Source organism: Dermacentor albipictus, chromosome 9 (genome assembly GCF_038994185.2).
Source record: "Dermacentor albipictus isolate Rhodes 1998 colony chromosome 9, USDA_Dalb.pri_finalv2, whole genome shotgun sequence".
Lineage (NCBI taxonomy): Eukaryota > Metazoa > Arthropoda > Arachnida > Ixodida > Ixodidae > Dermacentor > Dermacentor albipictus.
The window spans coordinates 20,967,092-20,980,639 of NC_091829.1; the positions used below are offsets into that span (position 1 = coordinate 20,967,092).

Consider the following 13,548-nt stretch of genomic DNA (forward strand, 5'->3'; position numbering starts at 1 on the left):
GAAGTCGCGGAGCGTGGTTGCGTTGAACTTAGCGTCACAAGTTGGCGGCTGGACGTAACTAAATTTACTCAATTGTGTTGTTTTACTAATTGTAACAACGTGTCATTATTTCGCATTATTCGCGACGCCCCTAGGAGACCAAAGCGGCAACGGGGACACTAAAGCTGGAACCAGGACTGGTCCGTGGGTTGCGGCTCGCCGAGGCCTGCGCGTGCAAGGGGTGCGTAAGATCGGCTGTCCGACAGCCAATTTTTATGCGAACACCCCCTGGCACGCATCGGCCTCCGCGGCCCCAACACACGGGCAGCCCTGCTTCCAGCTTTGATATCCCCCCGCTACCACTTGGGTGCCCTGGAGATCCTTCCTACATTATTATAACCTCAGGTGCTCTCCTGAGGCCTTCGTTTGCCGGTTACATGTGTCCTCCTGGAGCAGTGCTTCTAAAGAAATGCAATCTATCGTCGCGACGAAAAAAGCGACCCGCGACTTATGCAACACCAGTCAGAACCTTGCCCGGTCGTTTGGGTAAGAGACTGTCGTGGCTACGCCGTTTATACGTTTACCGAAAGGAGAAGAAAATGCGTCAATCGATAATCTTTTACAAGAGTGGATGTCTTTCAGACTTGGCTACAATAATGAGCCTTTTCGTTTTGTTTTTGTCTTTTGGCACGGCAGCCGTCACCGCTATATCGGTCCAGAGCCGGCTTTTTCTCGTGCTTTAAGCTAATACACGTGAGAGAAATGAGTAGAAAGCTCTAGCCCATGCGGTCAAAGCACATCTTGTAAACGTGCTTATTAGCCAACAGCGGCTGGGCAGATAGGCGCAGCTGGCACGGACTCTCAGCACGAGCGGCGTTCCCACTAGAGAGCGCTGGAGAGGATGGTCCACTACAGTGTTCCTCTTCTTCCCTACAATTTGTTTAAAGTACTCGCAACAGGCCCAATGATTTCATCGAGCCAAATGCTTGCTCCCGGTTAAGTGAGGCGGAACAAGTATCGTGCGCTTCTTCACAAGCAGCACGTCAAGGAGCAGTGCCACTGATTCTTCTCAATCCGCCCGTGCAGCGTCACAGAGCTGAACCAGCCGGTGAGAGCGCCGCTGAAAAAAGAAAGAGGCCTGACTACGCAGCGCGATGCCACCGACACGACCCTCGGCTCCGGCTGTGCGACCCATGGCACCAACGACGACACCCACCGCGCCGGCGGCTGCTGCTGCTGCTGCCACAAACACACCCGCTGCTCGAACTGTCAGACCCACGGTTCCGGCGACCTCACCTTCGGCGCCGGCGGCCCCGAGGGCCGGTGGTGGAGCGGCGGCGAGACCCGCCATGATGGCCACGCCTCCCGCGATGGCCGCGCCACCTGGAGGCGTCATGATGCTACCGGCAGCCCAGCCCCCAGTGAGATCACGTGGCCCGTTCGTTCAGATGCCGACGCTACAGCTCGTGCAGCCCAACGTGCAACCGATCGCGGGCTGTCCCCCCGGACTCGAGTATCTGATGCACGTCGACCAGCTGCTAGTGCACCAGCAGATCCAGCTCCTGGAAAGTGAGCGAACGTTATACCGGATTCGTTATAACGAACTCGGATAAAGCGAATTAATCTCTATATGGAGCGCGAACCTTGCTGACTTACTTGGGATGACTCGCTCACAACGAGCCGGACGTATATCGAACTCGGCAGCACCCGCTTCCAGCGACATAAGGGTGCTTGCATGTCGCGAACGCGGTATTCAGGAGATTTATTTTTGTTGGTATTTTATTTTCATATTTTCTTTTCGCGTGGACTGGAGCGCGGGTGTACGTAATCTCACGCATCAAAAACGCCCTTCCCAACGACGCTGAAAAACGGTTCAACGCACAGGCAATAATTATACTTCCTATACTACGCGTAGTTATGTCTTCAATAACTGGATTCCTCCCCTGATTCGTTTGTTCGGTGGAGGTAATACATTCCGCATATAACGAACGCATCGCAAAAGTTCGTCACAGGTGAGTTTGGACACACTCAATTTCTTCATGTATAAAACAAATTTTAACTTATAAGTTTGTTTGTTTGGGTTTGACTGTAACGGGCTATTTTTAGTTGACATTAAAAGGCATATGGTGGTGTGAAGCGCCTGCAGAAATCGAAATCGGCCGCTCATGTAGGCGCGGAGGCGCGGTAATTCAGGCGGGTTAATTCAACGACCTCTCCTCTTTCGCGCCGACCGACTCAACGATACGGCTGAAAATTTCCGGAAGCCATTTTGTTACTAAAGCAGACCACCGCTTATGCGCGTATATTGCGTGAACTACCGAACTACAATCAATTTTATCTCAACTAGATCAGCTGCACCCGTTTGCCTCCGCTGTCGTCTTCAGATGGCGCTGCGCAAAGCACAGACTATACGTGCGTCCGAAGCAAGCTGCTGCTGCGTGGACGGAACCGGAAGCGGCGTCAACAGCGGTATTTGTTTTCGGCATTCGTTTCACAAGAACACGTAATAAGCATGACTGCTTTTCGACGAACGCAGCGCAGCGTCTATTGACCCTTCTTGCGGAGCAGTTTGCTCAAGAGAAACGAGAGGGCGCTTTCGGCGGCGAGCCGCACGTTGCCTAAGCAAAAGCGCACGAATACGAAACAATCACCGCTACTGCTCTGCCATTGAGCGATCAGCTGTCGGAAATGCAACCGGGTGTTTGCTTACGCACTCTGCTCCACTCATGCTGCCAAATGTGGAGCGGTAGAGGAAACATGTCCTGCATATATGGCTGCAAAAATAGTGGCAGGCATAATAAGGAATGGAATGAATCTCCGTGACCAAGTGCCTGGACTGCCGCTGCATAAGGACCGCCTCTGTTGTCGGTCCTTCGCAATGCACGGGTTTGCTCGGAGATAAAGAAATTCGCTAATACGCCAGCGTTGTAACGCTAAATTCCGAATACAGAACGTCAACCACGGAACGTGGGCTTGACTGAGTATAGCTATAGTTACACAGTGACAAAGGTAGTAGCGCGGCTTTCTGGTATAGCAAGTTTGGACAAGGCGTAATGTGCTCCGAAAGTGCCCTCGTGTTCTCCGAAGCTGTGGCCACATCATCGTGTCCACCACCCAGTTACAGTCTACGACAGCCGCCGAAACGGAGGTTTGCTGACCCGTATCGACGTCATGCACACATTCGCTGTAAACACGGAGGCAACGGAGGCATCTGAGGCAAGCAACGGGTACATCAACACGTGATCAAACGTAGCGGGCCCACGTAATCACCGTGAAAACGGCCTCTACGTCGCGAAACCGCGCACCACGCACGTGCGTGAGTTGTCCAGGAGCGCCGGTGTTCGTACAGTGTTTTCTAGGGGTGCCGGAGCATTTCGAGAGTGTCCAAGCGTATTTACGTATTCATTCATTTACTTATTTATTGCGATACCCTCAGGGCCTCCGTGGCATTACAGAGGGGAGTGGGTACACAGGCTTACTATAAGGATGCGCAGTAGAGTGAACGTAACACGGTGATGGAACACACAACGGCAGTTTACGAAAAGGAATACGAAGGAGAATGCGAATGACCGTAAAGATACAACAAGGGCAAATCATTGAAAAAAGATTCGATGGTGGCAATGGTTCGGGAAGGCGGTTCCAGTCCAAACAAGTTTTAGGCATAAAAAGGAAAGGCCAACTTAGTATACAGGTAAACGGTTTAGGCACTAAGTGTGCTGGTATGGGTTGCGCTTTCCGAGACGGGGACACAAGAAGTCACGTGGATAAAAACAGACGGCCGCAACGCGATCGCAGTTCTCACTCGCCCGAGGAGCAGCGATGTTAGGTATGGTAAGGTTCAGGCATATGAGCTGAGCTCAATGTTTACCTAAACCTAAGAAAGTGGGCACGCCAGCAACAACGGTTCTCGAGTTAATTGAGACAATGGGAGCGCAGAGATCGCCGGAGCCTTTTAATGTGACCGCCCGCGGCCTGCCGTGCGCGCGCAGTGATCGTGCCATTCGAGCAAGAGAACAAGTACGTCGTCAAGAACACTATGGGCCAGTTTATCTTCATGGCGTACGAGAAGAGCGACCTGGGGACCCGCTGCTGCTGCGGCGGCAGACGGCCCTTCGAGATGTCGCTGCTCGACTACCGGAGCGTCGAAGTGTTGCGGCTGTATCGGCCGCTCCGCTGCGACAGCTGCTGCTGCTTTTGCTGCCTCCAGGTGAGCGCACCACGTAACGTATATATTGCACGACGATCGAGAGCGTATAGTTTCGTTTTATGAGTACGGTCTCCCGAACTGGAAACGGCGTAGACTGACGTAAAACAGGGCGGCAGTCGTCGCAGTCGAGACCGTCATTTAGGATTTGCCCCAGAGTAGCGCGTAGTACCGTTTCCAGCGACTGGTACTCTGCCGTTCGCTAAAGATGGATTAATTCTGCTATAAACATGTCAGTTATAATGTAAGGATGATGTGTAGCCTCTGCCGGGCTTACCTATTAAAGGTAAGTTCATTGTTGATGCTTTCGAGTAAAGGCATGATTTGGGTGTTCGGGAAGGGTTGGAAGTCTTAGAAGAGGATGAGCACGAAAGGAACACCTGCACTTATCACGCGGCCGTTTATGTTGCCGGTCGGAATCCCTGATGGTGAACTGAATCTAAAGCTCTTGGTGTTCTTATCCTTCTCTTTTGTCAGTGCGAGAGAAGTCTGTGCGGCCGTGGCAATCGAAGGCTGTGCTATTCTTTCAACGTTTACGACAACTCTAGTTCTTCAGTCGATTTGTCCAAAGCCGTACAAAAAGTGACATGATGCCCCGTGACCCCGTCGCTATAGTCTCAGCGTGGAGGGGGGGGGGGGCGCAGCCCTCCGGAAAAATTTCGGGGGAGTGGGAATCGAGCTTTCGAGCGCGCCTTCCCGTAGTCGGCGCCATTGCATCACGTTGATAACAGAGGTGCCGTGGCGCGCGCAGGAGATGGAGGTTTACGCTCCGCCGGGCAACATCGTCGGATCGATAAAGCAGGACTGGTCCGTCGTGTTTCCCTACCTCTCGCTTCGGGATAGCGGCGGCAACGTAGTGCTCCGGATCGTCGGGCCCTGCTGCACTTCGTCCATCTGCTGCAACGACGTCGTCTTCGACATCATGACCAAGGACGGGAAAACAAAGATCGGTCAGCTGTCGAAGAATTTTAACGGCCTGCTTCTGGAGGCCCTTACCGACATCGACAACTTCACGGTGACCTTCCCCATCGACCTGGACGTCAAGATGAAGGCCACGCTGCTAGGCGCGGTCTTTTTGATTGTGAGTAGACGAGCTCATCTAGGGATCGCTAGGCTGCTGGGCTTGCACGTGCGCATGATAATCGTGTTGGGTTTTTACGCCAGTTCGGGCCCCTATTTTTCGAATCTCTTTCGCACCATTGCACCAAGTGTATAGATATGCACACATGCCGCATCGAAACGCGCTCGCGCGCGATGTTTTCGGTGTTGTTGCTATTCCGTGTTCTTAAGAGGAAGCTTTAGCTCGGGCCCAACTCCGACGCGGCCTATTCAAATACATGTAAAACGCAAAAACGTTTTTATGAGATAACCCCTGGACCGATTTTGATGAAATTTGTTGCATTTGAAAGATAAAGTTAAATTCTAGTGACTGTTGGAAGCGGAATTTTGATTTAGTGCTTGAATTTTCTTAAAACGATTTTCAAATATTTGACCGTTTGAAAAAAATAGAAGCACGAAGTTTACGAATTCATAGGTCTGCATAAAGAATTCATGTGGCGGTTCTGTAAACGGCATCCATTAGAACATTCAAAGCGGACAAATTCAATATGTCATTTTACATCTTACATGAATTTGTTACGTTGGTTACAACGGTTTTGCAAAAGTTGTATTTCCCTATAAATAAACTTTTTTTAATATTCATGTGTAACATATCAATTTGGCCGCTTTGGATGTACTACTAGATGCAATTCACAGAATTGTATTATCATTTTTAGTGGTTGAGTTACAGAGTTGTAAACTTCATAGTTTCTTTTTCTGAAAATTTTTGATTTTCGCCAATATTTAATAAAAAATTGACGACCTAACTCGAAAATTCGAAACCAACAGTCACTAGATTTTAAGTTTTTCTTTTAAATGCAACAAACCTCGTCAAATTTGGTGCAGTGGTTGCCGAAAAAAACTAATTCTCCTTTTACATGTATTTAGATAGGAGCACTCGAGCTAAAGCTTCCTCTTAAAGCGAGGCTTTCATGGCCTATCTCCCGGGGTTTGTAGTATCGTGTGCACTGTCGAATAAAGTCGGCTCCTCTCGAAGAGGGAGTGATAGTGGAATGGGCCGATCCCGGAGGTGGCGCAGTAGGAAAGAGATATGGAAAAGACGCGCTTTCGCCATCAAGGTGAAACATTGATAGCGATAGCAAAGTTTTAGACAATTTCACGAAGTAAGGTTCGCGGTTCTCTCGGCTGTGTAAATGTAAGTCGTCGTAAATGTAAGTCGTCGTAAATGTAAGCTGTGTAAGTGATCTGGTCGGATAAGTTTCGGAGCCGCGGCAAAGTGAAATGCTCGGTGGAGCGGCAGCAGGGAACGCTCGGGACCGAGAACAAGCACCCGCGCTCCCCCCCCCCCCCCCCTCCCCACGCTGCCGTCGCTCCTCGTCGCGCTGGTGTTGCGAGCACGCGTAGCGATACTACGCGCGTCTAGTTAGTCAGCTAACACTTAACTGTAGTTGGTACTTCCCCACAAAAGCTAAGAGCCTTGCGTTGTCTAATGTTCTAGCGATCTGGCATCGAGTGATCATGATTCAACATCTCGGTGATTATATATATATATATATATATATATATATATATATATATATATATATATATATATATATATATATATATATATATATATATATATATATATATATAATAAACTCTGAGCAAACAGTGGCAGTACAAAGTTTTAAAGGCACAGTAAAAGGCAGCAGAACACTGGTCACTCAATGATGCGCATCCGGATGTTTTGTCTCCGAGGCATGTAACGTGACATATGGTTTGGCGACACACACTTAACCCTGCTCGTTAATTTAAAAAAAAAAAAGCTATTCTGCATTCTCGTGTGCCTCCTTGTCAATGCACCTAGCTAGCATTCTGGTAACAGAAGGCATAGGAGTGCAGCCGCCGCATTTTTTACAATGCATGGTTAGTTTAGAACACGCGGCTGACACTTCAGCAACTTTTAATAGTCCATTTATGGTCCAGTTAATAATGAGTAAATCCAAAAGAAGATAAGGTTACTTGCTCCGAGCGAGGCTAAGCAACATTACGTTGCTTCTGTACAGCAGCGTGGCGCTCGCATGTCTCTTATTGTTTTCATTTTGGAACAAGTTGCGAGCGTCACCCAGTACACCGTGTGCCCGAGCTAACGTTAGCTGAGCTGTCGAGCGAAAAAAAGAAGATAATGCGGTGCAAGCTACAATTATAAGACCGAACACTGTAAAAGTCATGAAATTTTCACTTACGCCGTGCTTTTTAATAAGCTTTTTCGCTGAAAAGCTTCGGTAACGTTAGGTATGACAGCCTATATATTTGTACGATTATCAGTAAACTCAAGTTGATAAGTCAGCGTTGTGTTCGTCTTACCTTTGCATCGAGTTTTATATTTTGGCACTGCTCGCCTCAAGAATGAAAAAAAAAAATGGTGATTTCTATATTTAAGTCGACGCCTGATCTTCATTCGATATTTTGCTAAAAAAAGCCGCGGACTACTTAGATTGGAGTAAACGCGATAACTCGGCGTCTTTTTATGACTCTGCGCAGGACTTCATTTTCTTCGAGAGCGCCGCCGGTGGGTCCAACATGGATCTTCCCGGCAACATCATAAATTAGTTATTCGACCATCACCGATTTTGTCCTGATGCCTCCCTGAAGACACACCAGGCTGCTCACACAGGCTGCATCCATGACACGTCTTCAGGGCCTGTGCGCGGTCGACTGCGTGTTTTTGAACGCAGCCCCGACAGTATTTTCGCGCTCACTGCTACACTCACGTGAATCATCTTGTTTTCCGATTTCGTCGTGCGCTTCTTGCACGATACCTTTTTATAGGGCTTGCAGAGCCCGCTATAACTTAATGCGAAGACAGCACCAAATTTGCGTTTTATTTCAGGCAGCAAATTTTAATTCTCGAATATTTGAATTGGTTCGTGCCATTTTGTCTTAAACGTGTTATCTGTCGTCTCTTGTCGAAAAAAAAAAAAACAATCGGCGAACGTATTTGCAAAGTGTGTGTCATGTCGAACGAATCCTGTAGCATGTCGCGTCATATCACGCGTAATACCAGCAGGCTGAGCCGACCTCGCACAATAAGTACAAAAATCAAGTAAAACCTCGTTATAGCGTATGTTTTTGCATTACTGAAGATGAGGTTATAGCGACGAGTAAACTTTGACGCTTATAAACATCGTCACCACATGCCCGTCCTTTCTTTATAGCCATCTCCACCTGTCTATCCTGCGGAAGCGGTACCCATATCCTCAATTGCAGATTTTTCTAATCTCTTAAATCGCTGCACGTTATTGTCTACCAGTTGGAGATCGTTCCCACCGCTGTCAATTTGATCTAAGATTTGGATTCGGGCTGGTAGGACGATCGGACGAACTTGCGGCGACAGGACTAGGCGAGCAGGATTTATTTTAATTATTTACATTTGAACAAGTGATACATTTACACAGTCCAGCGTGACTCCCAAATGGAGCCCGCAAGACGAAGCATACAGCAAACGAGCACACAGCTCATAAGTACATTGACGAGCACGACGACGAGCACACACTAGTTGGGCGCTAGTTCGAATCTGTTGGCGCAGGACAGGGGTAATTGGAGATCGCAGGGAGAGGCCTTCGTCCTGCAGTGGACATAAAACAGGCTGATTATGATCATCATCCTCACTCGACTGAGGAGGTCTCCGTTCTCATTCTGCTCACCCCTCTCCTGCGCAGTGCTGTAGAAGTGACCTCACAGCGAGAGACAGTTATGGCGCTGCCCTTTTTCATTTCTTAAGAGGAAGCTTTAGCTCGGGCCCAACTCCGACGCGGCCTATTCAAATACATGTAAAACGCAAAAACGTTTTTATGAGATAACCCCTGCACCGATATTGATGAAATTTGTTGCATTTGAAAGAGAAAGTTAAATTCTAGTGACTGTTGGAAGCGGAATTTCGATTTAGGGCTTGAACTTTCTTAAATCGATTTTCAAATATTTGACCGTTTGAAAAAAATAGAAGCACAAAGTTTACAAATTCATAGCTCTGCATCAAGAACTGATATCGTGGTTCTGTAAACGGCATCCATTAGATCATTCAAAGGGGACAAATTAAATATGTCATTTTACATCTTACGTGAATTTATTACGTTGTTTACAACGGTTTTGCAAAAGTTGTATTTCCCTATGATTAATTTTTAGTTATATTCATGTGTAACATATCAATTTTATCCGCTTCAGATGTACTATTAGATTCAATTCGCAGAATTGTATTATCATTTTTAGTGGTTGAGTTACAGAGTTGTAAACTTGATAGTTTCGTTTTCTGAAAACTTTCGATTTTTGCCAGTTTTTAATAAACAATTGACGACATAACTCAAACATTCGAAACCACCAGTCACTAGATTTTAAGTTTGTCTTTTAAATGCAACAAACCTCGTCAAATTTGGTGCAGTGGTTGCCGAGAAAAAGGAATTCTCCTTTTACAAGTATTTAGATAGGAGCACTCGAGCTAAACCTTCCTCTTAACAGTCACACTCGACCAGGGAGGCGGGAAAACAGATACATACACAGATGCAAACAGACTAACGTGTAGATAATCCCATAAAAGTGCGGGAAGTGCCCTAAGAATGCTAAGGAGGCGCGCGCGGGCGCCCAAAGAGGACCCCTCCCCCCCCCCCCCCCGTCCTGCCCGTCCTCCCGGAGCCTTGGGGGCAACTGAAGACGGCGCGCTTCCTCCCCGCTTTCCTCGCTTGCATGCGCAGTATTGAGCCGTGGTCCCCGACTCGCCCTCACACGTTTTCACTCGGACATACAGCATACACAAGGCGCGCGGCGACAATCTTATCGCCTGTGGACTTTGTACGCAATCTCACGGAGACGCCGACGGCAGAAATGCGTCTGGAGTGTGTCCATATAGTTGTTATCGCAATAAAAAGAAGCCTTCCCCAGAACAACCTCGCGATGACCACCGGCGAGCGAGATGACCCCCGTGGTCAGGTAGCGCTGGCATCGGGTCACTCGCGCCATCGCCGAGCCAGTCGCGTAAGTATGACGCTGACTTCCACGCCCGCGTGGGGGTCACGCGGGAAAGCCGAACGACAGAAGATGCGAGCCGTGCTGAGAAGATGAACGTGAAGGAACGCGAGTAAGTCGATCGAGCGTATTCAAGCAGTCTCTCGCCGAATCGCGACTTGAATAGCGCGGAATGTACATCGACGAAGTTGCTCTCGTTGCGCATTGGCTGACGCGAGCTATAAATTTCCCACTGCAGTTTTCAGGGCACCGAAACATAGTTTATTCGTAGCTTACCCTCTTTTCATCAGCACCTAACGCCACAGTATTCCGTTTGCGTGGTCGATGCCCTCTAAAGTGCTACTTTTTCGGAAAGCCGTACGATCTTGTAGCTTTAAAAGTTCGCCGCGTATGTGGCGGTCAAAGACCTCCTGCGTAATCACAACAGTCGTGACCGCCCGACGCAAGTCTATACGCCCCGGTTTTTGTTCGAAGCCGGCAAAGGAGGCGTGTCGGCAAACGTCAGGCGGATTTAGCAAGCAACGCCATTACGTGAAAAACAGCCGCAAACCAGGCACATAAGCTGGCTTTAGGCCCGGGTGCTCAATTCGGCATGCTCACATAGAGAGCAGTATTGAACTTGCTTGTCGAAAGCGGCAGTACGCTGCATTACTATCATCATCAGCCTGGTCACGGCCACTGCAGGGCAAAGGCCTCTCCCATACTTCTCCAACAACCCCGGTCATGTACTAATTGTGGCCATGCCGTCCCTGCAAACTTCTTAATCTCATCCACCTACCTAACTTTCTGCCGCCCCCTGCTACGCTTCCCTTCCCTCGGAATCCAGTCCGTAACCCTCAATGACCATCGGTTATCTTCCCTCCTCATTACATGTCCTGCCCATGCCCATTTCTTTTTCTTGATTTCAACTAAGTTGTCATTAACTCGCGTTTGTTCCCTCACCCAATATGCTTTTTTCTTATCCCATAACGTTACACCTACCATTTTTCTTTCCATAGCTCGTTGCGTCGTCCTCAATTTGAGTATAACCCTTTTCGTAAGCCTCCAGGTTTCTGCCCCGTAGGTGAGTACTGGTAAGACACAGCTGTTATACACTTTTCTCTTGAGGGATAATGGCAACCTGCTGTTCATGATCTGAGAATGCCTGCCAAACGCACCCCAGCCCATTCTTACTATGTTCGGGCACAATGCGAAAGTATAATGATAGCGTTGAGTACACTATCCTGCTAGATGCAATACAAGTTAACGGGTTCTAGTAATACATATCTGACTTGATTGGTGAATTTTAGATCGCTCGGTACGTTTACTGCTTTCAAAACGGCGTTTCAACGTCAGAATATAAGCAGGTGCGAGGAGTCCCTCAAGGAGCAAATATTCCCTCCCCTGTTTTGGTGACTATTTTGATGCGCTCTGTGTTGGTACATCCAGAGGCTAACGTTTATGTCGTCGCAGATGACAATGCATTCTTTGCGTCCGCGAGCCATATACATTCCCTCTATGACAGTCTATATAGCTTTGTTCACTTGAGTCATGACTATATGTACTTCATATATGTCTTCAAATCTTGAAAAATGTGCCCTATTGGCATTTCGCTTATCGGTGCCTATTCCAACTTTTTTTATTTATCGCCAAAATGTAATATTCCTCAGGTGGACTTCATAAAATATCTTGGGAGTGATGTAGAATGAAAAAATCATGCAAAATTAAACTCCTAATTATGCGTAAGCATTGTATGCGTAAGCATCCCGGTGTCATTAACAATGTGTTGAAACTTGATCTGGCCAGTATAAAGCCTTTTGAACCCTTATGGGTCGTTACCAAGCTTATCGGACTAGGTTCGATCCATATCAACCCTTATCGGTTGTTGTCAACCTAAAAATTATGGAGTTTTACGTGCCAAAACCACTTTCTGATTATGAGGCACGCCGTAGTGGAGGGCTCCGGAAATTTCGACCGCCTGGGGTTCTTTAACGTGCACCTAAATCTAAGTACACGGGTGTTTTCGCATTTCGCCCCTATCGAAATGCGGCCGCCGTGGCCGGGATTCGATCCCGCGACCTCGTGCTCAGCAGCCTAACACCATAGCCACTGAGCAACCACGGCGGGTGTTGTCAACCTTATCGGACTCGATCCTGGCCTTATCAACCTTATCGCAATCAATACGATCTTTATCAACACTTATCTGTTCTTATCAACTTTATCGGACACGGTACGACCCTTATGAACTCTTATCAGTGCTTATTAACTTTATCAGAATTGCTCAGACTCCTTATACCTCTTTAGCACCTTATCCATCAACATCAAATAATTAACAACCGTGATGAGACTCATTTAACTCAACACTCCTTATCATCCTTATCAACTCACTGACTGCTTATCGGTCTGTGGTGCGCGACTTTAAGAGCATGAGCCATCAGAGATCGGTGGCACTTCGCTCCAACCAAGGCACATCCCGTGACCACCGAAACGGATCGGGGATGTGGCGTGTTTGTCATTAATGTTTTCGCAAAATCGGCATTTTATTGATGTGTGCAATGCTCCAAGTCGGCTTCACAGTGGTCCTAGAGGTAGCTGTCATTCAACCTTCGCCGAATCTTTCAACAATGCCTTCATAAAGAACAGTTCTCCATTGACATTTGTTTTATAATGCCGGTGCAACACAATCATGTGGTTCAGATATATTCGCTTTGTGCAAACTTGGGTGCTTAACCCGGTGGGTAAGACCCTCGGCTTTTGAGCGTTGGGTGGTAGTTCGAAACTCACCACCAACGGTTGTCCCTTCAAATTTATTTCGTTTTATGGATTAATTTCTTTATAGCCATTCGTCTTACGTGACGGACGAGAAGACACGCAAAGAGCCTCGAGCGGCCAGTCTCGCGGCAACGTCGCGTGTATTTGCGAGCTTCTTTCACGCGCGGAAGAACACATTTATGTGTAGCGTATTGAGCAAGCGAAAGCTGTATTGCGAATTTATCATGTGTCTCTACAATTTTCTCCTTGACACTTTTAATCGAACTACAATATCTGAAAAATTCATTAATTAAGACTAATTATCTAATTAGATTGAATGAAAAAAATAATTTGGTTATTTACAAGCGTCAGCAAAGTATCGTACCAATCAAAAAACGTTGTGTCATACTCCGCCTATATCCACGTGGCGCAGACGGCCAGCTGCCACGTGCTTGTGCCCTTTGCAACTGCTGCTTGCGTCGGATCGGTCTTCTCTGTATGCTCGTCCCCAGCTCCAATTCTTGGTTCCTTCTCCGATGAGGTGGGTACGTGCCATGCTCAAGCACCATCGCCAT

General features: G+C 47.7%; 2 protein-coding genes across 2 annotated transcripts in view; both read left to right on the forward strand.

The window, feature by feature from the left end:
* The window catches only part of LOC135917297 (phospholipid scramblase 2-like), a 61,389-nt gene extending 59,923 nt beyond the window's left edge, over positions 1-1,466 (forward strand). Inside the window, exon 6 of the mRNA XM_070525881.1 lies at positions 1,066-1,466. Coding sequence (XP_070381982.1) covers positions 1,066-1,332 — 267 coding nt within the window. The 3' untranslated portion in view covers positions 1,333-1,466. The remainder of the gene's footprint in view (positions 1-1,065) is intronic.
* LOC135917337 (phospholipid scramblase 2-like) lies at positions 1,350-7,837 on the forward strand. The gene is made up of 4 exons (XM_070525622.1): positions 1,350-1,548; positions 3,969-4,186; positions 4,935-5,264; positions 7,769-7,837. Exons 1-4 carry the CDS (start codon positions 1,350-1,352, stop codon positions 7,835-7,837), a joined length of 816 nt encoding a protein of 271 aa, XP_070381723.1.
* The last annotated feature ends 5,711 nt before the right edge of the window (positions 7,838-13,548 follow it).